The following is a 27,039-nucleotide window of genomic DNA, read 5'->3' on the forward strand; positions in this document are numbered from 1 at the left end:
TTACAGCACCATCGTGTGGAAATGACGAAACAGTGGACTAATTCTTAGGGAACTGAGTTTTTCCTGATCACTTGACCTGACCTGACCAGGAAAAACCCTAGACCCTAGTTATAGCCAAGAACAAGGTATTTCAGTAGGGCTCGGAGTCCTGACCAGAGAAAACTAGTCTTAAAATATGTGTTAATACTCTTCTACTAAAAAATAGGTTCCCAACCAGGGGTACTAGGACCCCTAGGGGTACATGAGAAGACTCATGAGACCATAGGCCTACTGGTAAAATGCACATGAGGGGGTACTTCAGGGGTTCTCCGGGCAGAGCAAAATTAAATTGGTGGTACACTAACTGAAAAAGTTTGGGAACCACTGTAATATAAAATACTCCTGCATACTTTCTCATGTAGGTTGACTTGAAAATAATACTCAACACAGATTTAACATTTTGGTTCTCGACAAAGAAAGAAAGAAACAATCAAAATGTAGAAAACATGTATTTGACAAATCATTATTGAACAGTCTCAGGGGTTCATTGCATAGATTATACACTAATCATAACCACATCTGTTTTGCTTTGACTGTCAAAAACCTTACAACTAAGGCATATCAATGTACAAACATCAATTTAGAATTCACGCAAAACCTTTCTTCCATGGCCTGTTTTTCAGTGGATAAATAGCAAAGTGCAAAACATTACCACTGAAATTGCTGTAGACCTATACAGTTTAGTCTATACATAACCTTTCAATTTCTTTAAAGGTAAATAAATAATGGGCTTCTAACAACAAGTTTCTGATTGATGATTATAATATTTTAGCTTATGATGAATTGAGGGAACCTAAGTAAACTTTGTATTCACTTAACCAACCAACATCTGCCAGTCTGAAGCGCTATACGCAAAATTTCCACTAGATGTCAGTAGAGTAAGTAAATCACATGGCGCTACAGTACAATCTACCACTAACCATTTGGAAAAATGTTAAGGGCTACTTCAACATCATAATTAGGCTATTTAATACTACAGAATCTCTGCAGCCAGTATTTAGAACTTCAGTGTGTTTCTTCTACAACACAATGACTACAAAATATCTACATATTGCTCTTCTTACAAATACAAATAAGCATTATAATACATTACAGCAAAGATCCAATAATCTGAAAATACATTTTTGCTAGATCAATGACAACACAAAATATGTGTTCATTTTAAGCTTAAACATTCCAAGAATAGAAAATGAGATTTAAATATGAATTATTCTTGCTAGATGACAAATCTAAGCCCAAAGTCACATACAGTTGAAGTTAAGAGCACCAGTTAATTTAAGAATGTGAAATGTCAGAATAATAGTAGAGAGAATGATTTATTTCAGCTTTTATTTCTTTCATCACATTCCCAGTGGGTCAGAAGTTTACATACACTCAATTAGTATTTGGTAGCATTGCCTTTAAATTGTTTAACTTGGGTCAAACGTTTTGGGTAGCCTTCCACAAACTTCCCACAATAAGTTGGGTGAATTTTGGCCCATTCCTCCTGACAGAGGTGGTGTAACTGAGTCAGGATGTAGGCCTCCTTGCTCGCACACACTTTTTCAGTTCTGCCCACAAATTGTCTATGGGATTGAGGTCAGGGCTTTGTGATGGCCACTCCAATACCTTGATTTTGTAGTCCTTAAGCCATTTTGCCACAACTTTGGAAGTATGCTTGGGGTTTTTGTCCACTTGGAAGACCCACTTGCGACCAAGCTTTAACTTCCTGACTGATGTCTTGAGATGTTGCTTCAATATATCCACATAATTTTCCTGCCTCATAATGCCATCTATTTTGTGAAGTGCACCAGTCCATCCTGCAGCAAAGCACCCCCACAACATGATGCTGTCACCCCCGTGCTTCACGGTTGGGATGGTGTTCTTCAGCTTGTAAGCATCCCCATTTTCCCTCCAAACATAACGATGGGCACTATGGCCAAACAGTTCTATTTTTGTTTCATTAGACCAGAGGACATTTCTCCAAAAAGTATGATATTTGTCCCCATATGCAGTTGCAAACCGTAGTCTGGCTTTTTTATGGCAGTTTTGGAGCAGTGGCTTCTTCCTTGCTGAGCGGCCTTTCAGGTTATGTCGATATAGGACTGTGGATATAGATTCTTTTGTACCTGTTTCTGCCAGCATCTTCACAAGGTCCTTTGCTGTTGTCTGGGATTGATTTGCACAGTTTGCACAAAAGTACATTCATCTCTAGGAGACAGAACGCATTTCCTTCCTGTACGGTACGACGGCTGCGTGGTCCCATGGTGTTTATACTTGCGAACTATTGTTTGTACAGATGAACGCGGTACCTTCAGACGTTTGGAAATTACTCCCAAGGATGAACCAGACTTGAGGTCTACAATTATTTTCTGAGGTCTTGGCAGATTTCTTTTGATATTCCCATGATGTCAAGTAAAGAGGCACTGAGTTTGAAGGTAGGCCTTGAAATACATCCACATGTACATCTCCAATTGACTCAAATTATGTCAATTAGCTTATCAGAAGCTTCTAAAGCCATGACATCATTTTCTGGAATTTTCCAATCTGTTTAAAGGCACAGTCAATTTAGTGTATGTAAACTTCTGACCCACTGGAATTGTGATACAGTGATTTATAAGTGAAATAATCTGTCTGTAAACAATTGTTGGAAATATGACTTGTGTCATGCACAAAATAGATGTCCTAACCCGACTTGCCAAAACTATAGTTTGTTAACAAGAAATTTGTGGAGTGGTTGAAAAATGAGTTTTAATGACTCCAACCTAAGTGTATGTAAACTTCCGACTTCAACTGTACAGTAGACCCAATTGCCTTCGCCTATGCTTGTTTAGTTTTTTTGTGGATGACCAGTACAAAATCCATCTATACTAGGCCTACACCTAAAATATCAGGCATTTGGCCTCAAGTGACCTCAATTGATGGACTAAGAAATGAGGCTCCTTGCAGCCTTCTGAAGTTCTGAACCCCTGGTATAATAATGTTAGGCTGGGATTCCATCCTGTCGCGGATTTGGACAATTCACCATCTAAAAGGTCATTTCAGATTGAGCCTTTGCTCTAAAAGCGAAGATACACTAAATGGCCAAAAGTATGTGGACATCACTTCAACTTAGTGGATTTGGCTATTTAAGACACACCAGTTGCTGACAGGTATATACATTGGAGCACACCGCCATGCGATCTCCATAGACAAACATTGACAGTAGAATGGCCCATATTGAAGAGCTCAGTGACTTTTAACGTGCACCGTCATAGGATGCCACCTTTCCAACAAGTCAGTTTGTCAAATTTCTGCCCTGCTAGAGCGGCCCGGTCAACTGTAAGTGCTGTTACTGTGAAGTGGAAACGTCTAGGAACAGACGTCGCTCAGCTGCGAAGTGGTAGGCCACACAATCACACAAAACAGGACTGCCAAGTGCTGAAGAGCGTAGCGTGTCTGTCCTCAGTTGCAACACTCACTACCGAGTTCCAAACTGCCAGCACAATAACTGTTCATCGGGAGTTCATGAAATGGGTTTCCATGGCCGAGCAGTGGCACACAACCCTAAAATCACCATGCGCAATGCCAAGCGTCGGCTGGAGTGGTGTAAAACTAGCCACCATTGGACTCTGTAGCAGTGGAAATGTATTCTCTAGAGTGATGAATCACGCTTCACCATCTGGCAGTCCGACAGACGAATCTGGTTTTGGCGGATGCCAGGAGAACGCTTCCTGCCCAAATGCATAGTGCCAACTGTAAAGTTTGATGGAGGATGAATAATGGTCTGGGGCTGTTTTTCATGGTTTGGGCTAGGCCCCTTAACGCTACAGCCTACAATGACATGCTAGACGATTCTGTGCTTCCAACTTTGTGGCAACAGTTTGGGGTAGGCCCTTTCCTGTTTCAGCATCACAATGCCCTGTGCACAAAGCGAGGTCCATACAGAAATGGTTTGTCGAGATCGGTGTGGAAGAATTTGACTGGCCTGCACAGAGCACTGACCTCAATCCCATCAAACACCTTTGGGATGAATTGGAACATTGACTGCGAGCCAGGCTTAACCGCCAAATATCAGTGCCCGACCTCACTAATGCACATGGCTGAATGGAAGCAAGTCCCTATAGCAATGTTCCATCATCTAGTGGAAAGCTATCCCAGAAGAGTGGAGGCAAAGGGGGGGACCAACTCCATAGTAATGCTCATGATTTTGGAATGTGATGTTCGACAAGCAGGTGTCCACATACAAAAATAAAACTATACTAGCAAATATTTTACAAAGGCTCTCTAAGCAAACAATGTCCATTGTTAGAATATTACAAAACTACTAAAATGAAGTAAGCTGTAATCCTTTCACTATGATGGGAGAGAATGTGGCACTGTCTCTTGGAACTCCACAATGGCAGCTTTTCCTACAACATAACACTATGTTTCTGCAATGTCTGTCTTGTAGACAACAAGGGGTGACTTTGAATGCTTTGCAATGCTCTAGAATCGAACTGGCCATTCTGGGTCTCCTGGCTCTCCTTTGTCTCCTGTCTGGGCCCTGTGTTTAGGCAGAGCCATGGCCTGCTCCAGAAGCCTGGCCAGGTACCCATCCTCCGCCCTCTCCCCCACCGAACGGCTCTCACTCTGGGCCAGGCCCGTAGGCCGCTGGGAAGCCTGGGCTAAGGGTGCTGACTGAGTCCGGGGACCCTGCAGGGTGGCTGGGGAGGGCTAAGGGATGAAGGGGCAACTGGGGCAGTCAGGGTCGGCTCGTCCATGGGGCTTTGTGGAGGTGTGTTTGTACCTTGTTGATCTACAACCTGTGTCTCTGGTAAAGCCACTGGACCAGAGGAGCTCTCAACACTTTTTTCTTTGTGGAGTGCCATAAGAATGGCAGGTTGTCCCATAACATTGGGCTCATTACCCCCTGGTGGCTCATAAGGTGGTGGCCCAGCCCCAGCCTGGGGAGGCCCATCGGGGGTTACTTGAGCCTGGATGGTGTGGATGAGAATGGGATCTGGAGATGGAAGGGAGACTTCTTCCTCATCCTCTTCCTCCCTATTGAGAGCTTCCTTGTCCTTCCTGTCCTCCTTAGAGGGGCTGTCGTCTATGGAGATAACGTCTGGCTGGTAGGTGATGATGTGGAGACCCAGACCCCCTGCTCCTGGTCGTTTGGTTCCCTGGTCAGGGGTGACTCCCATGGGGGGCTTGAGAGGGGTGAGCAGAACAGGTAGCTCCAAACCCAGGGCCTTCTGTGGCAGCTCATCTGGCTTGGCTAGAAATAAAACACAGGAACATTAAAACTGAGGTAAATTATAGGAACTATGCTTTGCTTTACAGTTCTGTTTCAGTTGGTAAGTGTTGACCTGGTTTATGCTTAAATATGAAATTGTAATTATGGGTACCCATCTTTCAAAAATACCACACAACTACCTAACCAGTATCAAATGATAATTATATGACCTCATTTCTCTCCACAAGGGGGAGCTCATTGAAAAGCCCTCATGAGATGTTTGGTCTCTGCATTTTCTACAGACGTATCCTTGTCAAACAGTACATAAATCAGCTAAGCAGTGTGTTACCTGGGGGTGGAAGGTCCAGCTTCATCTTGCGTAGTTCCGCCATGGAGGCCTGCAGCTGATCGATGATGACATCATCGCTGTAGAGGAAAGACAGGGCGATCTTCTCCTGAAGGAACTCTCTCAGGTCCTCCAGATTCATCTTCAGGAGACGTTCTGTTGACACACAGATACAGCAAACAGGAAAGGAGTCAGCATCATTGACATTATAACCCAAATGGTGAACATCTAGTCAAATGACTACCCAGACTATACACATCACGTTACCCCCCCCCCCCCCCACACACACACCACAGCCACTCTCTGTTGTCATCTGTGCATAGTCACTTTAATTAACTCTACCTACATGTACATACTACCTCAACTAACCGGTGCCCCCTCACATTGACTCTGCACCGGTACCCCCCGTATATATTGTTATTTTTTACAGCTCCTCTTTAATTACTTGTTACTTTTATCCGTATTTTTTTTAACTGCACTGTCAGTTAGGGGCTCGTAAGTAAGTAAGCTTTTCACTGGCGCATGTGACTAATACAATTTGATTTGATCTGAACTGCTCTAACAGAGACACAACACACAGGACAGGAGTCAAATATGCATAGCTGAGAGCAATATTGTATTAGCAAACAGTTATGTAATGAGTAGCTAATAGGCTAAAGTAGCTAAAAGGCTACTTATCAAAGGTAGATGCACTCCTTACTCTTAAATATTCTAAGGATTGTGTAGGACATGGCAGTAAGAAGTTTCTCTCCTTCCAGAATGTAGATGTCCCACAAGCGTAGAGTCAGGGTGAACGGGGTCTATGAGGAGAAGGAAAAAAGATCTCTGACTTCCAAGAAAAATGATTTCCCATTCACAAAGTGGTAAAACTGTTCTTAAAATCAGTGGAGTCCAAAAATACCACAATATCACAAGTAATGAGTTCACATACTGTACATTAATAAGATTGCTATGCTATCTGTAAGCATAGGCTTATCAACCCCCAAATTACTATTATCAATCCATGACATAATCATTGATTACTAGGCAAATTCTTTGTTTGTCTTCATCTTACTCTTTCTCTCCCTCTTTCTCTCCCTCCCTTCCCCCTGCCTTCTAGTCCATTGGTAGTGAGGGGGGCTTGGTGGCGCCCCACCTAACACACAGCCCCATCTCTGTGGTGGGCCCCAGCGGGACTGAGAAGCGCTGACAGCAGCATGTTTCTCTCCAAACCACCAAAGCCACAGGATTGTGTGTATGAACCGAGTCGAGTACACACAGAGTAGTTATTAATCCTTGTGATTTTGCTTATGTTATGTTTCCTTTATACATAGTTAACAACGCTAATAAATGCTGAAATAAGTTTTACCTTATACGTTTATACTGCTTAGAGTTGTGAAATGAATGAACATCCATGAATACAATTGCAATTCTGCTATTTTAAGTTATTATTGTCAGTTGAATATGAGGCTCGCAGCATCAATTCTTTGACTACTTTCTCCTCTGTTAAAAGTTACAATATGTGACACGTTTCAGGAAACTATGCGTATGTTGCGGGTCACTACTTTACAGGAGAGCCGTTTGAACGTAAACCTTTCTTAAAAATCTAAATGCGTTTTTTGTCAGAAATGCCTTCTCAAACGTGAACTTTTATGTGCCTTAATAACAGACTTGTAAGCCATCTGTTAATACGAATAAAATTGTTAAAATTACGAGCCTAGTTGGTTTAGCCACATAAAAAGCGAGCAACCTTCCCGCTAGCCATGATTGGCTGAGATAATGATTGGGCTGGACATACCGAGTGATGAGTTTGGATTGGTCTGCCATAGAGCACGCTTCTATCTATTTGAGCTGGTCAGTATGTCTAAGTAATCCTGTATAACGCCACTTTTGTTTTTATGTATCACGTAGTAAAACTGCATAAGTGTTGCTATCCACATTCTGGAGGACCGAGTTTTGAAATAAGTGGAATTTGAGTATGATAGCTAAGGAGATGGAGAAAAACACCTGCCTTCGGATTACATCTTCAAACTAAGGGTAACCATTCTCAGATATTGGTTAGCTACCTGCAGATTCATGCAGGGTAGTAACGTCATGAGTTGTGATTATTGTTCATTGTTTAGCTAGCTAGCTAGCTACATGTCTTAACAAATGCAAGTAACCATTTCGGGTGCGTTCGTAAATTCAGTCTGGCCATCAGTCAGTCTGGCCATCTACTTCTGATTTCCGAGCCCTCTCGTCTGAGCGTGCCAGAGCGCAGACGTACGCTCAACACCCATTGAATATGGCTGGTGTCAGTAAATGTTGGCAAAAAAGCATATTTCAATTGTTGCCAGCAGCACAGTTACAGTCACCAATGCTCTGGATAACATGAACACAGCCTAATTAGGGCGAGTAAAATGGTCAGAGTTTGGGTGGGGGCTAAAGTTTAAGAGGGTGTGAATGATGCTGAATGGGTGTAGACAAAGAAGAGCTCTCCAGTAGGTACCAAAACATTCAAAGGACATTTTCTTGAAAGTGAGGTTCCAAGTTTATAAACTATCAAAGCAAAATTATTTTCCCATTGTTCCTCAAATGCAGTGTAACATTTTGTAGCTCTGTGTCTCTGCTTTTATCCAATGTAAAAACACAATTGCAAATTTTGCTACATAAGACCGAATCAAGGTGGTCGGTCACATATGGCAATCGTTGGTCAGCAACCCCAGATCAAAGATTGTACCTTTAAGGAGAGGAGTTCTTGGTTATCACGGGCCAATAAAAATGAAAAATTATTTAAATCGGCTAAAAATGGCACCGGTCCGTTAAAACACACTTTCTCTCACCCTGTCAATGAAACACTGCAGGAACCATTTAGTGCTGTAGATCCCACAGGACATCTGTTCCCTGTCCTAGAGAGACAGAGGGAGAGAGGGATGGAGGGAGAGAGAAAAAGAGAGATGGGATGGAAGAAGAAAGAGAAAAAAAGGGAGAAAGAGAGGGAAGGGTAGAAAGAACGATTGACAGTTCTACACAGTAAGACACATTTCACTGTAACTATATGCAACTATTGTAATAACCTCACTATTAAGAAACATAATAATGCCATTACGTAATGTGTGTGTGTGTGCACATGTATGTATGTGCGTGTGTGTATGTGCGTGTGTGTGCGTGCGTGTGTGTATGCATGTATGTGGTTGTGTGTGTGAAGGCAACCTAAACAATGATCTATGTAAAATGTGTATGAAAAATGTGTATGTAAAATGTGTATGTACAATGTACGTATATGTAGCAGAAAAGCTGTAAAAAACAAACAAGATATGTGTCCTCCGAAGAGGATGGGTAAAAAATTATTTTAAAAATGAAAAAACAGTGATCTAACCAGATGTTTCTTCAGCTTGGGGATGAGTTTGGAGAGAATCTGATCGTGGTGCGTCTGGAAGCGCTGCAGTTTGGGAAACCCAGGAATAAAGAAACCTTAGACGGAGAAGGAGAGGGAGAGCGCATAATTAGACTGCTTCATTACCTTGTGTAAACACACAGATAACTCTTGTGGCTAGAACTCCATAACAGAATGTACTTACTAGTCAATAACTGTAATTCCATATCTTTATTAAGATTGTATTACATATTCATATATTATTCTACTGGTAATGTAGCTGATTCCTATTATCGATTGGTCGGACCACAATGCATGACATATCTGTACGGTTGAATCAATGTTTACGGGATATCTTATTGGTCAGCTCACCGTGCATGGCATGCTTCTGATTGGTCAGTAGCTGTGACAGGGCCCAGAAGGCGTCTTCCTCGTTCATGTACATCAGCAGCAAGGCGGCGACCTGGCTCATGCCCTGGCAGTAGCTCACCTCCTATAGGGTCAGAGGTTAGAGGTCAAACTATGTCACATTGATCACCAGGCTACATTTGTCGTGATGTAGGTTTTGTCTTCATAAAGTTAGAGACAGCTCAGTTGCCACTAGTTTTAGTGTTACAAAGCAGTTAATTGCTGAACATTGGGCTGAATCCTGATGCAAACATTATGTAAATATTGACATTATTTATGACTGAGGGAAGACTAACACAAACTCACCGTGTTGTAGACTGAATAGGCAGACAGGACATTAAATAAAGACTGCTGTCTGTATAGACACAGAGAGGAGAGAGAGAGAGGTCAGTCATTCAGAGACAGAGAGGGGTAATTGCCATGGTTCAGGCAACTTTCACTTCATACCTTATTATACTATACATATGTAGGATCGGAATTTGATCACTCTTTTGTTGCTGAGAATTTTCCTGCACCACAGTAAAGGCAGATGAACTTCGTGATTTATATCAATTAACTGAAAAGATGAGGGGGGAGGGGTGTGTCTCTTTGTTAACAACAGCTGGTGCACGATCTCTAATGTTAAGGAAGTCCCAAGTTTTTCCTCGCTGGAGTTAGAATATTTCATGATAAGCTGCAAACCATACTATTTACCAAGACAGTTTTCATCTATATTTTTCATAGCTGTCTATTTACTAATAAGTCGTGTATTTATTCCTTGTGTTAAAATTTCTATCGTTTTTTATCTTTCTCTCTACATTGTTGGGAAGGGCCCTAAGTAAGCATTTCACTGTTAGTCTACACCTGTTGTTTGCGAAGCCCGTGACAAATAACATTTTATTTTAATCGTTCGGAATGATGATGAAAAAATAACATTACATTTCTAATTAGACTGCGTGTCTGTGGGTATTTCTCAATATGCATACTCTCATGCTCTGAGTGCGTTCTTCCAAGGGCATTCTCTTGAGTACGTTCTTATTAGGACGAGAGTGTGAAGAACGCATACATTTTACATTTGAGAAGCACTGCGCCCTCCCATGCTACTGCATTACCTTTGACCTTTTAAAGTAAATTGCATTATCAACATGTCCGCTGTTCATCTATGCTGGACTTTCAACGAGTACCCTCTGTAACTAATGTTAAATGTCAAACATTTATAGATCTGAACATCTGATTTAGTTTAATATTGCATTATCGTCAGTAAAGCAATTGAGACTATTAATCCCTTTTGTGTTTTTTTGTATTTAGCTAAATAGAAATCTGGTTCATTTCGCTGCTTTCCATGATGTGTGGACAGTATGTTTTACTATATTACACAAGCTGAAGTTTTGACCACATCGAATTCGGGGGGAATTACAAATCCTTTTTTACCTCAGATTAATGATGTTAGTATAAAGGTTTATAATCAACACAATGACATAAGATCAATTGCTTAAAACCGATCAATATCTTTGGTTTTGTACTGTTGATTTTGTCATACACGCCGTGGGTCGCAGGACTTTTATTATTTTATTTTTATTATTATATACTTTTTTTAAAATTATTATTTTACTATTATTTTATTTCTCAAATGACATTGGATAATTCGGAGTAGTCTCTTAATAAAAGTCGCTGGCCACACACCTATACACGGACTTGACAGTCAAACTATCACATAAAATAGCAGCCAACCGTTGATAACCTATGGCGGGTCGTGATTCGTTGAAGTTAACTAACAGAATAAGTGGTTTGTTCCCTTTTCCATGATGGCAGCCTCCCGAAATGAACATCCGTCGTTCCAAAATGTAGTGTCACAGCATGTATAGGTTATTCCAAGTTTCTGTGTGGCCTTTGCATCGTCTTCGTTTAAACAGCTCTACACCCCAAACGTTTTGTCCCTGTTCTATTGATTTCAGTGCGATATCGATGGAAGTGATTAACAAAAAAAAGTGTTGCGTTACACTTACCATGTTGGCGACCCACTTCAATCAAAATGCAACACTTCAAAATGTAGCTAGCCGTCTTCTACAAATTGTGCTCTAACCAGTGACGTACACATTATTTCTAGATTCCGTGTGTTTTTTGAACTGCTCCCCCTCTCAGCCCCCTCTCGCGCAATCAATTTCAATGTGATAATTGATAGGAGTGACTGACAAAACAGTGTTGTTTCTCTTTTTATTTTGGTGACCCCTGTATCAAAATGTAAAAGTCACAAATGTAGCTGATTGTGTTCTGCATTGTCCTCTAACCAGTGATGTAAAAACATATCCAGTTTCAATGTGTTTTTTTTAATCCAGTTTCAATATATCACAAACGGTTTCTGCATATTGATTTGGGCACTTTAAAACTGTGTTTTGACATTGGGCTACTTATCAATCTGTCTTGTCAACAGGAAGCAGTGACAGCATCACGTTTTAGGAATATAAATGTAACTTTCAACATTAATTTCCTATGGTATTGCACTTAACTACTGCTTTAGACAGTCTACTATTCGTAGTGAGAGTTTATGGAGAAAAAACTAGCCAATGTTTGCAATGATGAGAAAATAATCGCCTGTCTGTGTCTTGCTTGTGTTATATATACACATTATGTATCCAAAGTATGTGGACACCCCTTCAAATTAGTGGACTCGGCTATTTCAGCCACACCCGTTGCTGACAGGTGTATAAAATCGAGCACACAGCCATATAATCTCCATAGCCAAACATTGGCAGTAGAATGACCTTACAGAAGAACTCAGTGACTTTCAACGTGGCACCTTTCCAACAAGTCAGTTCATCAAATTTCTGCCCTGCTAGAGCTGCCCCGGTCAACTGTAAGTGCTGTTATTGTAAAGTGGAAATGTCTAGGAGCAACAACGGCTCAGCTGCGAAGTGGTAGGCTACACAAGCTCACAGAATTTGACTGCCGAGTGCTGAAAAGCATAGCGCGTAAAAGTAGTCTGTCCTCGGGTTGCAGTACTCACAACTGAGTTCCAAATTGCCCCTGGAAGCAACGTCAGCATAACAACTGTTCGTCGGGAGCTTCATGAAATGGGTTTCCATGGCCGAGCATCCGCACACAAGCCTAAGATCACCATGCGCAATGCCAAGCGTTGGCTGGAGTGGTGTAAAGCTCGCCACCATTGGACTCTGGAGCAGTGGAAACGCGTTCTCTGGAGAGATGAATCACGTTTCACCATCTAGCAGTCTGACGGATGAAGAACGCTACCTGCCACAATGCATAGTGCCAACTAATGCTTTTGTGGCTGAGTGGAAAGCCTTCCCAGAAGAGTGGAGGCTGTTATAGCAGCAAAGGGGTCACCAACTCCATATAAATGCCCATGATTTTGGAATGAGATGTTCGACGAGCAGGTGTCCACATACTTTTGGTCACGTAGTGTACTTGCCTAGTAACATGAAATAGACTGCTTTTGTGTTGTGCTTACGTTTGTAATACTGTTACAACAGACAACAAAGTTTGTACGAACATGTCGATCATGTCTTTTGTGTACAACATGAAGTTTCACCCTCCATGTCAATGAGGGGGAAGCTGCGGTGGAGCTACGTAGGCAGCAGAGCAGGCATCAGCTACGTAAAAATCTACCTATCAATAGCAACACGGGTTCCAGAAAATCCAAAACCGCAGCCACTCTAATATATAATAGACTGGGGGATCTGATCCTAGATCAGCACTAAGACATACATGAACACCCACCTTTACCGTAGAATACAGCTGCTGACTTACTTGAATCCGAATCGATCCATGAACATGATGTGGTTTCTAAACGTCCTGTTCACATCCAGATCGATCTGTTTGATTTCCTGGGAGAACATTCTGGCCTGTTCCTTCATCCTCTGAAAAATTAAAACAATATATACATTTTCTAAATCCCTTGCACTCTTCAAAAGCTTATTAGAAAGAAATGAACAGTACACATGGTTAATGCTAAAACAATCTAGAAAATATATATTTTTTTCAAAATCCTAGATTCTATAGTATTTAGGCAACATCTTTTCATATTAACTTTATATCAAAAGCCATAATCCCCTGTCAGTAAACCTCTGTTATTGTGTGATGTGTGTGTGATCTTTGTAACTCCATGTCAACACCATCTGCCTGTTTTCATCTCACATACAGTAACATAATCCTCTCTCTTTTTGGAGCCGCAACCAACAAACAAAAACAATGTCACTATTATTAATATTACTGAATGTAGCGATGGGTGGGTGGGAGTTGGGGTAGTTGTGAAAAGTAATGGCGCTATAAACATGAAATGGTCTTGGTGTATAACATGACAATATTTTGCGTTCAGCACTCTGGCTTCTGGCTGCAATATGTGGGGGAAGATCAGAACACTCCTACATATGTTCACGTACTGTATGTCTTAGTGCCTTCAGAAAGTATTCACACCCCTTGACATTTTGCACATTTTGCTGTGTTACAGCCTGAAGTTAAAATGGATTACAGTTTTATTTTGTGTCACTGATCTACACACAATACCCCATAATGTCAAAGTGGAATTATGATTTTATAAAGGTATAAAAAATTAAAAGCTGAACATGTGTAACGGCTGTCTTTGGAAGAAGAGGACCAAGGTGCAGCGTGGAATTTGTTCATCTTTTATTTTAGATGAAAAAGGCACTTCACAAAGAAAAAACAAACAGCCAAACTGTCCTGTCAGGTATCCTAACACACTAAACAGAAATTAACTACCCACAAACCCCAAAGGAAAACAGGCTGCCTAAGTATGACTCCCAATCAGCGACAACAATGTACAGCTGTCCCTGATTGAGAGCCATACCAGGCCAAAACAAAGAAATACAAAGCATAGAAAAAAGGACATAGAATGCCCACCCAAATCACACCCTGACCAAACCTAAATAGAGACATCAAAAAGGCTCTCTCAGGTCAGGGCGTGACAGTACCCCCCTTAAAGGTGCGGACTCCGGCCGCAAAACCTGAACCTATAGGGGAGGGTCTTGGTGGGCATTTCTCCGCGGTGGCAGCTCTGGAGCGGGACGCAGACCCCGCTCCACCACTGGCTCACCCCACTTTGATGGCGCCTCTAGAGCGCGGTCCCTCGCCGCTGGCCCCGGACTGGAGGGCGACTCTGGCTGCGCCGGACGACAGGCGGGCGACTCTGGCTGCGCCGGACGACAGGCGGGCGACTCTGGCTGCGCCGGACGACAGGCGGGCGACTCTGGCTGCGCCGGACGACAGGCGGGCGACTCTGGCTGCGCCGGACGACAGGCGGGCGACTCTGGCTGCGCCGGAGGACAGGCGGGCGACTCTGGCTGCGCCGGAGGACAGGCGGGCGACTCTGGCTGCGCCGGACGACAGGCGGGCGACTCTGGCTGCGCCGGACGACAGGCGGGCGACTCTGGCTGCGCTGGATTCCCCAGGCTAGGGAGACCCACAGGAGGCCTGTTCCGTGGAGGAGGCACAGGACAGACCAGGCTGGGGAGACTTGCAGGAGGCCTGGCTCTGGGCGCAGGCACAGGACTCACCAGGCTGGGGAGACATGCAGGAGGCCTGGCTCTGGGCGCAGGCACAGGACTCACCAGGCTGGGGAGACTTGCAGGAGGCCTGGCTCTGGGCGCAGGCACAGGACTCACCAGGCTGGGGAGACATGCGGGAGGCCTGGCTCTGGGCGCAGGCACAGGACTCACCAGGCTGGGGAGACATGCGGGAGGCCTGGCTCTGGGCGCAGGCACAGGACTCACCAGGCTGGGGAGACATGCGGGAGGCCTGGCTCTGGGCGCAGGCACAGGACTCACCAGGCTGGGGAGACATGCGGGAGGCCTGGCTCTGGGTGCCGGCACAGGATTCACCAGGCTGGGGAGACATGCAGGAAGCCTGGCTCTGGGAGCAGGCACAAGACGTGCAGGGCTGGGGAGGTGCACAGGAGGCCTGGTGCGTGGGGCTGGCACAGTCTTCACAAGACGGCTAGCACGCACCTCAGGACGAGTATGGAGAGCTGACTCAGGTGACATCAATTCGAGAACACGCTCCGTAGGGCGAATGTCGTGCCTCATGCACCAACACAGCAGCTCTCTCATATCTCTCTCCTCCAATCTCCCCATCAACTCCTTCACTGTCTCTGCTTCGCTCCCTTTGCTCACCTCCAACATCACCCCGACTGGCTCTGGTTCCATCCTCGGCACCGCCGACCTTCCCGTGTGCCCTCCCCAAAAGAAATCTTGGGGCTGCCTCTCCTCCTCTTGCCGTGCTAGCCGATCCTCCCAGAAACGCCGTTCTGCCTTCGCTGCCTCTATCTCCTCCGGCGGGCGGCGGTATTCTCCAGCCTGTCTCCAGGGTCCCTTTCCTTCCAGTATCTCTTCCAAGTCCAGGAGTCCTGAACCCTCTGCTCCTCCTTACCACGCTGCTTGGTCCGTTGTAGGTGGGTAGTTCTGTAACGGCTGTCTTTGGAAGAAGAGGACCAAGGTGCAGCGTGGAATTTGTTCATATTTTATTTTAGATGAAAAGGGCACTTCACAAAGAAAAAAACAAACGACAGCCAAACTGTCCTGTCAGGTATCCTAACACACTAAACAGAAATTAACTACCCACAAACCCCAAAGGAAAACAGGCTGCCTAAGTATGACTCCCAATCAGCGACAACGATGTACAGCTGTCCCTGATTGAGAGCCATACCAGGCCAAAACAAAGAAATACAAAGCATAGAAAAAAGGACATAGAATGCCCACCCAAATCACACCCTGACCAAACCTAAATAGAGACATAAAAAAGGCTCTCTCAGGTCAGGGCGTGACAACATGTCTTGAGTCAATAAGTATTCAACCACTTTGTGAAGCCTAAATTACTTCAGGAGTAAAAATATGCTTAAAAAGTCAGACAACAAAATGCATGGACTAACTCTATATGCAATAATGGTCTTTAACATTATTATTTTCATGACTAACACCACCTCTGGTATAGTCAAACACAGATTCAACTACAAACACCAGGGATGTTTTCCAATGCCTCACAAAGAAAGTGACCTACTGGTAGATGGGTAAAACAAAAAGAAGCAGACATTGAATATCCCTTTGAGCATGTTGAAATTATTAATTACACTTTGTACAGTATGGAGTATCAATACACCCAGTCACTACAAAGATACAGGCGTCCCTTTTAACTTAGTTGACGGAGAGGAAGGAAACCGCTCAGGGATTTTTTTTTTCCCCTCGTTTTTCTTGGAATAGAAACACCATAATATTATTCAAATTAATTAAGCTAAATTTATTAAAACCAATCCCATACACTATGTTCTTACAAAAAAGCTTTTAAATTCTCTCGTACAGTCAATATTGAAGGCTATCAAATGCTTCTCAAAGATGCCCTCTGATGGTTAAACTAGCACTAACTAGCATTAATGGTATCAATGGCTGACAATTCAATAACGTGCCATAGAAATCTGCGGCAGCCCGCAAAGTGTGCTGCAGTATGACGCAACTAGGAAGAAAATCCAAATCCAAATCCAGACAGCTGATGTTCTGATAGAGCTCCAAAATCAGGATCCCTACAAATCAGCTGGGCTAGACAATCTGGACCCTCTCTTCCTAAAACTATCCGCCGCCATTGTTGCAACCCCTATTACTAGTCTGTTTAACCTCTCTTTTGTATCGTCTGAGATTCCTAAAGACTGGAAAGCGTCCGCGGTCATCCCCCTCTTCAAAGGGGGAAACACTCTAGACCCAAACTGTTACAGACCTATATCCATCCTGCCCTGCCTTTCTAATGTCTTTGAAAGCCAAGTGAACAAACAGATCACTGACCATTTCAAATCCCACCGTACCATCGATAAAAGACAGTACTGTGCAGCCGTCTTCATCGACCTGGCCAAGGCTTTCGACTCTGTCAATCACAGTAATCTATCGGGAGACTCAACAGCCTTGGTTTCTCAAATGACTGCCTCGCCTGGTTCATTAACTACTTCTCAGACAGAGTTCAGTGTGTCAAATCGGAGGGCCTGTTGTCCGGACCTCTGGCATTCTCTATGGGGGTGCCACAGGGTTCAATTCTCGGGCTGACTCTTTTCTCTGTATATATCAATGATGTCGCTCTTGCTTGCGGGTGATTCTTTGATCCACCTCTACGCAGACGACACAATTCTGTATACATCTGGCCCTTCTTTGGACACTGTGTTAACAAACCTCCAAACGAGCTTCAATGCCATACAACACTCCTTCTGTGGCCTCCAACTGCTCTTAAATGCTAGTATAACGAAATGCATGCTTTTCAACCGATCGCTGCCCGCACCTGCCCGCCCGACTAGCATCACTACTCTGGACGGTTCTGACTTAGAATATGTGGACACCTATTGTGACGACCCTCCCACTCTGTCTACCGTATTCTCTCTCTTTGCTCTTGTTTCCTTATTAGGATGCCGGTGGGCGGAGTTGGGAGGGTCGTCAGCTACATGGGAAACACCTGGGCCCGGGTGTGTCCCAGGATAAATAGATCTCTGCCACATTCATTGGGGAGACTCTCTCCATGCAGACACCTTCATAGATTTTGTTGTGGTATTTTTGTGGCTTTTTGGTTGTTTGCTTTGACACCTTTCAACACCCTGCATTATCCCATTTATGCATGCAAAACACTCACACACTACTGATTACTGATTACACACACACACCATTGTTAATTGTATTTAAGTTACTTTAGTTAATAAATATATATTTTGTTATTCCTTGTCTCCACGTTGTCTCCCTTTTGGTACGAACGTTGAGCCGGTTCGTGACACTATAAATACCTAGGTGTCTGGGTAGACTGTAAACTCTCCTGCCAGACTCATATTAAGCATATCCAGTCATCTATAAGTCTTTGCTAGGTAAAGCTCCACCTTATCTCAGCTCACTGGTCACCGTAGCACGCGCTCCAGCAGGTATATTTCACTGGTCATCCCCAAAGCCAACACCTCCTTTGGCCACCTTTCCTTCCAGTTCTCTGCTGCCAATGACTGGAACGAATTGCAAAAATCACTGAAGTTGGAGACTTATATCTCCCTCACTAACTTTAAACATCAGCTGTCAGAGCAGCTTACCGATTTCTGCAGATGGTACACAGCCCATCTGTAAATAGCCCATCCAACCAACTACCTACCTCATCCCATTTGTTTTAGTTTTTCTGCTCTTTGCACACCAGTATTTCTACTTGCACATCATCTGCACATCTATCACTCCAGTGTTAATTGCTAAATTGTAATGACTTAGCCACTATGGCCTATTTATTGCCTTACCGCCTTACTTATTCGCACACACTGTATACAGATTTTTCTATTGTGTTATTGACTGTATGTTTGTTTATCCCATGTGTAACTGTTGTTTTTGTCACACTGCTTTGCTTTATTTTGGCCAGGTTGCAGTTGTAAATGAGAACTTGTTCTCAACTGGCCAACCTGGTTCAATAACGGTGAAATATATATATATTTTTTAAAGAACCACTGTATGTTTGGGGCAAATCCAACACATCACTGTCACGGTTATCGATGGTGAAGGAGGACCAAAATGCAGCAGGACTGTGTTCATCTTGAACATTTATTAAACTCAAAATGAACTCCAAAACAACAAAACAAACTCACGATCACCGAACAGTCTACTCAGGCTCATACACGCTAGACAAGAAACAATCTCCCACAAAAACCTACACCAAACAATTACCCATGTATAGGACTCTCAATCAGAGGCAACGAGGAAGCACCTGCCTCCAATTGAGAGTCCCAAACCCCAATCAACCTAACATAGAAATACATTAACCAGACTACACATAGAAATACATAAACATAGACCATAAACCATAAACCAAAAACCCGGAAATAATAAATCAAACGCCCTTTTACCAAAACACCACCCCGAACCACATAAAACAAATACCCTCTGCCACGTCCTGACCAAACTACAATAACAATTAACCCTTATACTGGCCAGGACGTGACAGTACCCCCCCCCCCAAAGGTGCTAACCCGGAAGCACCTCAAGAATAACAAAACCCCAAACAACAACAAAAAATCCCCCTAAACTAAAGGGAGGGAGGGGAGGGTGGCTGCTGTCACCGACGGCACTTGTGCTACACCCCCCCTCCCCAACCCACCTATGCAGGTGGTGGTTCAGGCTCCGGCCTATTGTCCTCCAGAGTGCCGACCGACCCGATCAGCCTCGGACCGTAGGCAGACTCCCCCTGCTCTGGATCATGGGCAGACCTCCTCCTCTCCACCCTGTATGCAGACTCATCAATTAAACCATTATTTACTTTAAGTTCTGAAATGTCAGGCTTACTCAGTTTAGGGTTGCTGCTAGACTCCCTTGATTTTTGGTCATCAGCAGACTCTGGGCAGATGGGCCACTCTGGCTGATCCTGGCCGACGGGCCACTCTGGCTGATCCTGGCCGACGGGCCACTCTGGCTGATCCTGGCCGACGGGCCACTCTGGCTGATCTGGGCAGTCGGGCCGCTCTGGCATCTCCGGGCAGTCGGGCCGCTCTGGCCTCTCCGGGCAGTCGGGCCGCTCTGGCATCTCCGGGCAGTCGGGCCGCTCTGGCATCTCCGGGCAGTCGGGCGGCTCTGGCATCTCCGGGCAGTCGGGCGGCTCTGGCATCTCCGGGCAGTCGGGCGGCTCTGGCGGCTCCTGACTGACGGGCGGCTCTGGCGACTCCTGACTGACGGGCGGCTCTGGCGACTCCTGACTGACGGTCGGCTCTGGCGACTCCTGACTGACGGGCGGCTCTGGCGACTCCTGACTGACGGGCGGCTTTGGCGACTCCTGACTGACGGGCGGCTCTGGCGACTCCTGACTGACGGGCGGCTCTGGCGACTCCTGACTGACGGGCGGCTCTGGCGACTCCTGACTGACGGGCAGCTCTGGCAACTCCTGACTGACGGGCAGCTCTGGCGACTTCTGACTGAGCCGACGCACTGGAAGCCTGGTGCGTGGTGCTGGTACTGGGGTTATCAGCCTGGGAACACGCACCTCCAGGCTAGTGCGGGGAGCGGGAACAGGACGAGTCGGACTGGGCTGACGCACTTGAAACCTGGTGCGTGGTGCTGGTACTCGACGTGCCAGACTGGGAACACGCACCTCCAGGCTAGTGCGAGGAGCGGGAACAGGACGAGTAGGACTGGACTGATGCACTTGAAACCTGGTGCGTGGTGCTGGTACTCGACGTGCCAGACTGGGAACACGCACCTCCAGGCTAGTGCGAGGAGCGGGAACAGGACGAGTAGGACTGGGCTGATGCACTTGAAACCTGGTGCGTGGTGCTGGTACTCGATGTGCCAGACTGGGAACACGCACCTCCAGGCTAGTGCGGGGAGCGGGAACAGGACGAGTCGGACTGGGCTGACGCAGTTGAAACCTGGTGCGTGGTGCTGGTACTCGACATGCCAGACTGGGAACACGCACTTCCAGGCTAATGCGGGGAGCGGAAACAGGACGAGTCGGACTGGGCTGACGCACTTGAAACCTGGTGCGTGGTGCTGGTACTGGACGTGCCAGACTGGGAACACGCACTTCCAGGCTAATGCGGGGAGCGGGAACAGGATATATAGGACCTTGGAGGCTTACTGGCGGTCTCCAGCTTAAACCTGGCATCGCCCTTTCTGGCTGAATGCCCACTACCCCCTGGTAAATTATGGGGCGCTGGTATAGCGCGTACTGGCCTAAAAACACTTGGCCTTGCCATAATACTCATTACCCCGAAGCACGAGACCTGTCCATTAACTGGCTTCTGTGAAACAGTCCGGGGATTTGGCCTGGGGCTCCAAACTTGCCCCGCCAAACTACCCATATGCCCCCCCCCAAAAAATTATTGGGGCTGCCTCTCGGGTTTAATCGCCAGTCGTGTTCCTCGGTAGCATTCCCGGTCTTTGCTCCATTTCTTCCATGGCCCTCTCCGGCCATAACTTGCTCCCATGTCCATTTCTCCCGTTTGTCCAATTCAAATTCCCTCTGCTCCTTCCAGTCCACCTGTTGCTCCTTCCTCTGCTGCTTGGTCCTTTTGTGGTGGGAGATTCTGTCACGGATTTCGTCGTGGTATTGAAGGGAAGACCAAAATGCAGCAGGACTGTGTTTGTTCATCTTGAACATTTATTAAACTCAAAATGAACTCCAAAACAACAAAACAAACTCACGATCACCGAACAGTCTACTCAGGCTCATACACGCTAGACAAGAAACAATCTCCCACAAAAACCTACACCAAACAATTACCCATGTATAGGACTCTCAATCAGAGGCAACGAGGAAGCACCTGCCTCCAATTGAGAGTCCCAAACCCCAATCAACCTAACATAGAAATACATTAACCAGACTACACATAGAAATACATAAACATAGACCATAAACCAAAAACCCGGAAATAATAAATCAAACGCCCTTTTACCAAAACACCACCCCGAACCACATAAAACAAATACCCTCTGCCACATCCTGACCAAACTACAATAACAATTAACCCTTATACTGGCCAGGACGTGACAATCACTGAGTACCACTCTTCATATTTTCAAGCATGGTGGTGGCTGCATCATGTTATGGATATGCTTGTCATTGGAAAGGACTCGGGATTTTTCTGTTTTGGATAAAAATACATGGAATAGAGCTAAGCACAGGCAAAGCCCTAGAGGAAAACCTGGTTCAGTCTGCTTTTCAACAGACACTGGCAGACAAATCCACCTTTCAGCAGGACAATAACCTAAAACGCAACGCCAAATATACAGTGGAGTTACTTACCAATACGACATTGAATGTTCCTGAGTGGCCTAGTTACAGTTTTGACTTAAATCGGCTTGAAAATCTATGGCAAGACATAAAAATAGCTATACACCAATGATCAACAACAAACCTGACAGAGCTTGAAGAATACTGTACAGAGACTTGCCCAGAAGACTCACAGCTGTAATCACTGCCAAAGGTGATTCTAACATGTATTGAATACTTATCTAATTTAAAATATATTACTGTTTTATGTTCCATTAATACTTTGACATTACAGAGAATTGTGTTTTAGATTGTTGACAATTTTTAAAAAATGTAATCAATTTGAATCCCACTTTGTACAAATGGAGGGGGAGGACAGGGACATTACCGTATCATACCATTGTTGAAGCACATGGTATTTATCTCTGGCCGGGTATTCAGGGTATTCAGTATCGTTGAATAGGTTTTTTTTCATTGACTCTGCCCATGTAGTGAACCTGGTTACTGATAGCAGAGCCTAGCACAATGACATCACTTTCCCTGAGACCTGAAGTATCAGTCGCCTTCAAATCATAACAGCAGAGATTTCATGGTTTAGTGGTCACTGCTGGTTGGAGTATGGTATCAAATCCCTGTGTGTTGGTAAATGGTGGCTACACCTATGCACTGTTTAGAGTAGATGCTTGATGAATCAACAGTGTGTGTATGCGTGTGTGTGTGTGTGTGTGTGTGTGTGTGTGTGCGCGCACGTGTTAGATACTGGGTACTCTTTTACCTCATACTTCCCCTCGTTCTCATTCTTCACCTTCTCCACATCCAGCATCAGGGCCCAGGCCTGGCCTCTCAGCTGCAGGGGGAGACCCTTATACACACGCTTTATCATCTGAGTGGAGAGCAGGGGGACACAGGAGAGACAGGGGTTAGACAGGGGATAAACAAAATGGGAAGTTGAGGCAGGAGTGTAAATGTTCAGTGAGCATTTAAGACTAATATAAACATTTATAAACACAAGTGAAGGGTGTGGTGTGTGTCTGTGTGAGAGAGAGAGAGCAAGAGAGCGAGAGAGCGAGAGAGTTATTCTCACCCTGTCACTGTTCCAGTATTTATCCCATTTTTTCACCATCTTCAGCCATTTTTCTACCCTTTCAATTTCCAGGTTCTTTTTCTGTCAGGGTGAAACCGAAAATACATTTTAAACTAGGCAAAATGTTATGTATGCAAAATGAAGACACATTTACATTAACAAGACGCATTTACACATAGAGTATAGTACAGTACAGAACACAGTATTTACAATGTTTCTTCTAAAACTACAACCAAATTAACTGCCTTTGTGGGATCATATAAAAGATCACTTGACTTGAGAACCTGGTGTCCTGCCCCCACTGCTATGACTGGCATGTGTTGGTTTGTACTGTATTGACATGTAACATTGAGGAGAGCTTATCAAGTTCCGCCCAAGGTTAAATGTGGTATTAATTGAATCAATCACGGCCACATGACCGGTTCTAAGGCATGAGGAAGCATAGCTCCCATTCCAGGAGTGTGTGAGATGCCTAAGGATCGGCTTCACCTTAGATGGATGCCTGGGGCATGCGGCCCTGCTACAGGGGTTCACTAAGTTAGCGGGAGGTCATGGATTGGCTAATACACACACATCGAGCACGCACTAAGCATTGACACATGTCCACGCACACACACACACTACAGCTGTACAAGGATCATTACACCTCTATGTTAGAGGTCACACTTGAAAGGTTAGTTAGTAGCTTCTGTACACCACCTAACGGAAACTGTAGTGTGTCTCTTTGACTCGTTCGATGCATATATTGCATTTCCACTTCTTACCTTCTCCTCGTGTGCACTAGGGGTTGGCAGATCCTCGTCACTGTGGAAAAAGAATGGAGAACAACAGTAAGATTCTGCCAGTCAAGTAATGTGTACAATACTGTACACAGAAACCCAGTTTGACTTACTGCAGAAACCCGAAACGGTCAGTGACTCTGTAAATACTGTAGTCTGCATCCTCCCAGGGGTCAATCTCCACCCCCTCCTGTCTGCCCTGGAATAACACACAGACACAGACACATCAGAAACAGCACACAGCCCAGGGAAAGCATGCAGTAAGTTGGCCTGTTAAAATTGTTAAATCAAGTCAGGCATTGGGCCTTTGAATTTGAGCCATTGGGAAAAACACAACACACGCTGTTCTCTAGAGAACAATACATTTGATTTTAGTACAAGCGCATCACATCGCTGTGCCTGTCTCAAAGATGATACAAATGGATGCATTGTGTCTATCTATGCTGCGTTAAATCGTGGCCAATATAAAATAAAATCTCATTGCCTTATGTACATCGTGGCGCAGATATTGCCCAAGGGGCAGAGGACAATTTTCTCTCAGGACTAGTCAATGGACTACATAGATGTGGCCAACTATTAGAAAGCATAGAGAGCTATCAGAAAGCAGGCTGCGGGCAAAGAGAGAGATGGTTGATACATACAGCCTACAGAAACCAAACCATGCCATCACAGATGAACGATCTCAGCAATGATGTCCTGAGGGCACACTGCAAATGGTGTCAAGTGTGAGAAAGTGAGAGGGCTAAACATAGGTCCTAGTGGAAGTCATTTGGAGAGAAAGCAAAGAAGGGAAAGGGGGAGATGGATATAATTAAACAGTGAAAGGGAGATGAGAAGGAATGTGTGGAAAGCGAGAGAGAGAGAGGGGGAGAGAGTGGGAGAGAGACACATGGTCAGAGAACCTGCTTGGACTTTCCAATATTCCTCCAAGCATACCTATGTCTGTGGTCTGGTGGATACCTGACTCTTTCTGCAATCAACAACACAATCAAAGTAACGGCCAGTCGGCTGCTTTGTTAAGGGACAATGTGGACCACCCAGACTTTCAATGTAGCAACTGTTTGCTTGTAGAGGACTACAAGATCAAAGTGACTACTCTTAGCAAACAAGTAGCGAACCTATACAAGCTACTGGGTAATCCACACCGGCTTACTTTTTCTCTCTTTTACCCAAGTAGTAGGACGCCGCTCTGGCATGATGGAAGTGTCGTTTCCGTGTCGGCTCTCCACAGCCGACTGGCCGGAACTCTGCAGGGATCCCTCCCATGAAGGGGTATCCCCCTTCCCTGGAGAATGGAGCTAGTAGGATGCTCCTGGATGACTTGGGGGTTGTTCCTGTTCTCAATATTACCAACCAGCCATGGAGATATGTCACTCGCCATGGAAGTCGAAAACAGCGTCCTCTGGTAACGGGAGCCTCATTGGAGATATTAAGCCCGGACCGGACACAGACCAGAAACAGCTTTGCTGCCCTGGATCTAGAGGTTCCGGCGCGATCTTCCCTGGGGGATTGTGGTTCGAGATCGGATCCGGAGGTACTCCGGCCTATTCATCATCCACGATGGGGACTACAACTGGCTCGGGTCCATCGGGCCCCACCACCCTTCGGTCCTCGAGGGGTTTGCGAAACCACTCGAGGCGAAAGAACGACCGGACTTCCTCAGCCATTGCACCAGCTGTCATCATCGACAGTTCTATTGTAAGAAACACCTTGGTTCCCAGGGCAAAATCCCTGTGCTATACTGGAGCACAAGTACAGGACATTACAAGGCTGCTTCTGACCGTTCTACGACAGATGCCTTGAGCTGATGCTGTTGTGGTCCATGTGGGGTCAAATGATATCAGGAGCGCTAGCTCGGAATTTCTGAAAATTGATTTTAAAGAACTGATTCTAGCACTGAAAGATTCCAAAAAAGCGGCCAATTATTTCAGGTCCTGTACCATCGTTGGGCCGCGGGTGCGAAAGTTTCAGCAGGCTACTGGCATTACACACCTGGCTAAAAGATTGCAGTAGCTCTGTTCGAATCCCTTTTTAAAATAACTTTTGACACTTTCTGGAAACAGAAGATTATCTACAGGAATGACGGAGTCCATCCGAATCATCTTGGCTCTTGGACTCTGTCCACACATTTCAAGGCTGCCTTGAGACAATGACTTATCAATGACCCAAGACCAGCTCAATTAATCCCTACCATTGTGTCAGTGAGTTGTCATAATGTTGCAGAAAATGTACATTATCCCAGGGGAGTTGCCAGACACAATGTAAGTAACTTACTAGAGGTCGACCGATTATGATTTTTCAACGCCGATACCGATACCGATTATTGGAGGGCCAAAAAAGCCGATACTGATTAATCGGCCGATTGTTTTATTTTATTTGTAATAATGACAATTACAACAATACTGAATGAACACTTATTTTTACTTAATATAATACATCAATAAAATCTATTTAGCCTCAAATAAATAATGAAACATGTTCAATTTGGTTTAAATAATGCAAAAACAAAGTGTTGGAGAAGAAAGTAAAAGTGCAATATGTGCCATGTAAAAAAGCTAATGTATAAGTTCCTTGCTCAGAACATGAGAACATATGAAAGCTGGTGGTTCCTTTTAACATGAGTCTTCAATATTCCCAGGTAAGAAGTTTTAGGTTGTAGCTATTGGAATTATAGGACTATTTCTCTCTATACGATTTGGATTTCATATACCTTTGACTATTGGATGTTCTTATAGGCACTTTAGTATTGCCAGTGTAACAGTATAGCTTCCGTCCCTCTCCTCGCTCCTACCTGGGCTCGAACCAGGAACACATCGACAACAGCCACCCTCAAAGCAGCGTTACCCATGTAGAGCAAGGGGAACAACTACTCCAAGTCTCAGAGCGAGTGACGTTTGAAACGCTATTAGGGCGCACCCGCTAACTAGCTAGCCATTTCACATCGGTTACACCAGCCTAATCTTGGGAGTTGATAGGCTTGAAGTCATAAACAGTGCAATGCTTGAAGAACAGCGAAGAGCTGCTGGCAAAATGCATGAAAGTGCTGTTTGAATGAATGCTTACGAGCCTGCTGCTGCCTACTACCACTCAGTCAGACTGCTCTATCAAATCATAGACTTAATTATAACATAATAACACACAGAAATACGAGCCTTAGGTCATTAATATAGTCGAATC

General features: G+C 44.8%; 1 protein-coding gene across 1 annotated transcript in view; it reads right to left on the reverse strand.

Annotated features, from left to right (window-relative positions):
• Positions 1-3,595: 3,595 nt before the first annotated feature.
• Positions 3,596-27,039, reverse strand: part of si:ch211-288d18.1 (USP6 N-terminal-like protein) — a 38,568-nt gene continuing 15,124 nt past the window's right edge. The window contains exons 3-14 of the mRNA XM_014174972.2: positions 23,976-24,061; positions 23,848-23,887; positions 23,084-23,164; positions 22,775-22,882; positions 13,048-13,157; positions 9,610-9,658; positions 9,268-9,388; positions 8,899-8,993; positions 8,363-8,428; positions 6,262-6,361; positions 5,565-5,717; positions 3,596-5,257 (exon numbers count right to left, since the gene is read on the reverse strand). Coding sequence (XP_014030447.1) covers positions 4,665-5,257; positions 5,565-5,717; positions 6,262-6,361; positions 8,363-8,428; positions 8,899-8,993; positions 9,268-9,388; positions 9,610-9,658; positions 13,048-13,157; positions 22,775-22,882; positions 23,084-23,164; positions 23,848-23,887; positions 23,976-24,061 — 1,602 coding nt within the window. The 3' untranslated portion in view covers positions 3,596-4,664. The remainder of the gene's footprint in view (positions 5,258-5,564; positions 5,718-6,261; positions 6,362-8,362; positions 8,429-8,898; positions 8,994-9,267; positions 9,389-9,609; positions 9,659-13,047; positions 13,158-22,774; positions 22,883-23,083; positions 23,165-23,847; positions 23,888-23,975; positions 24,062-27,039) is intronic.

Source organism: Salmo salar, chromosome ssa26 (genome assembly GCF_905237065.1).
Source record: "Salmo salar chromosome ssa26, Ssal_v3.1, whole genome shotgun sequence".
Classification (NCBI taxonomy): Eukaryota; Metazoa; Chordata; class Actinopteri; order Salmoniformes; family Salmonidae; genus Salmo; species Salmo salar.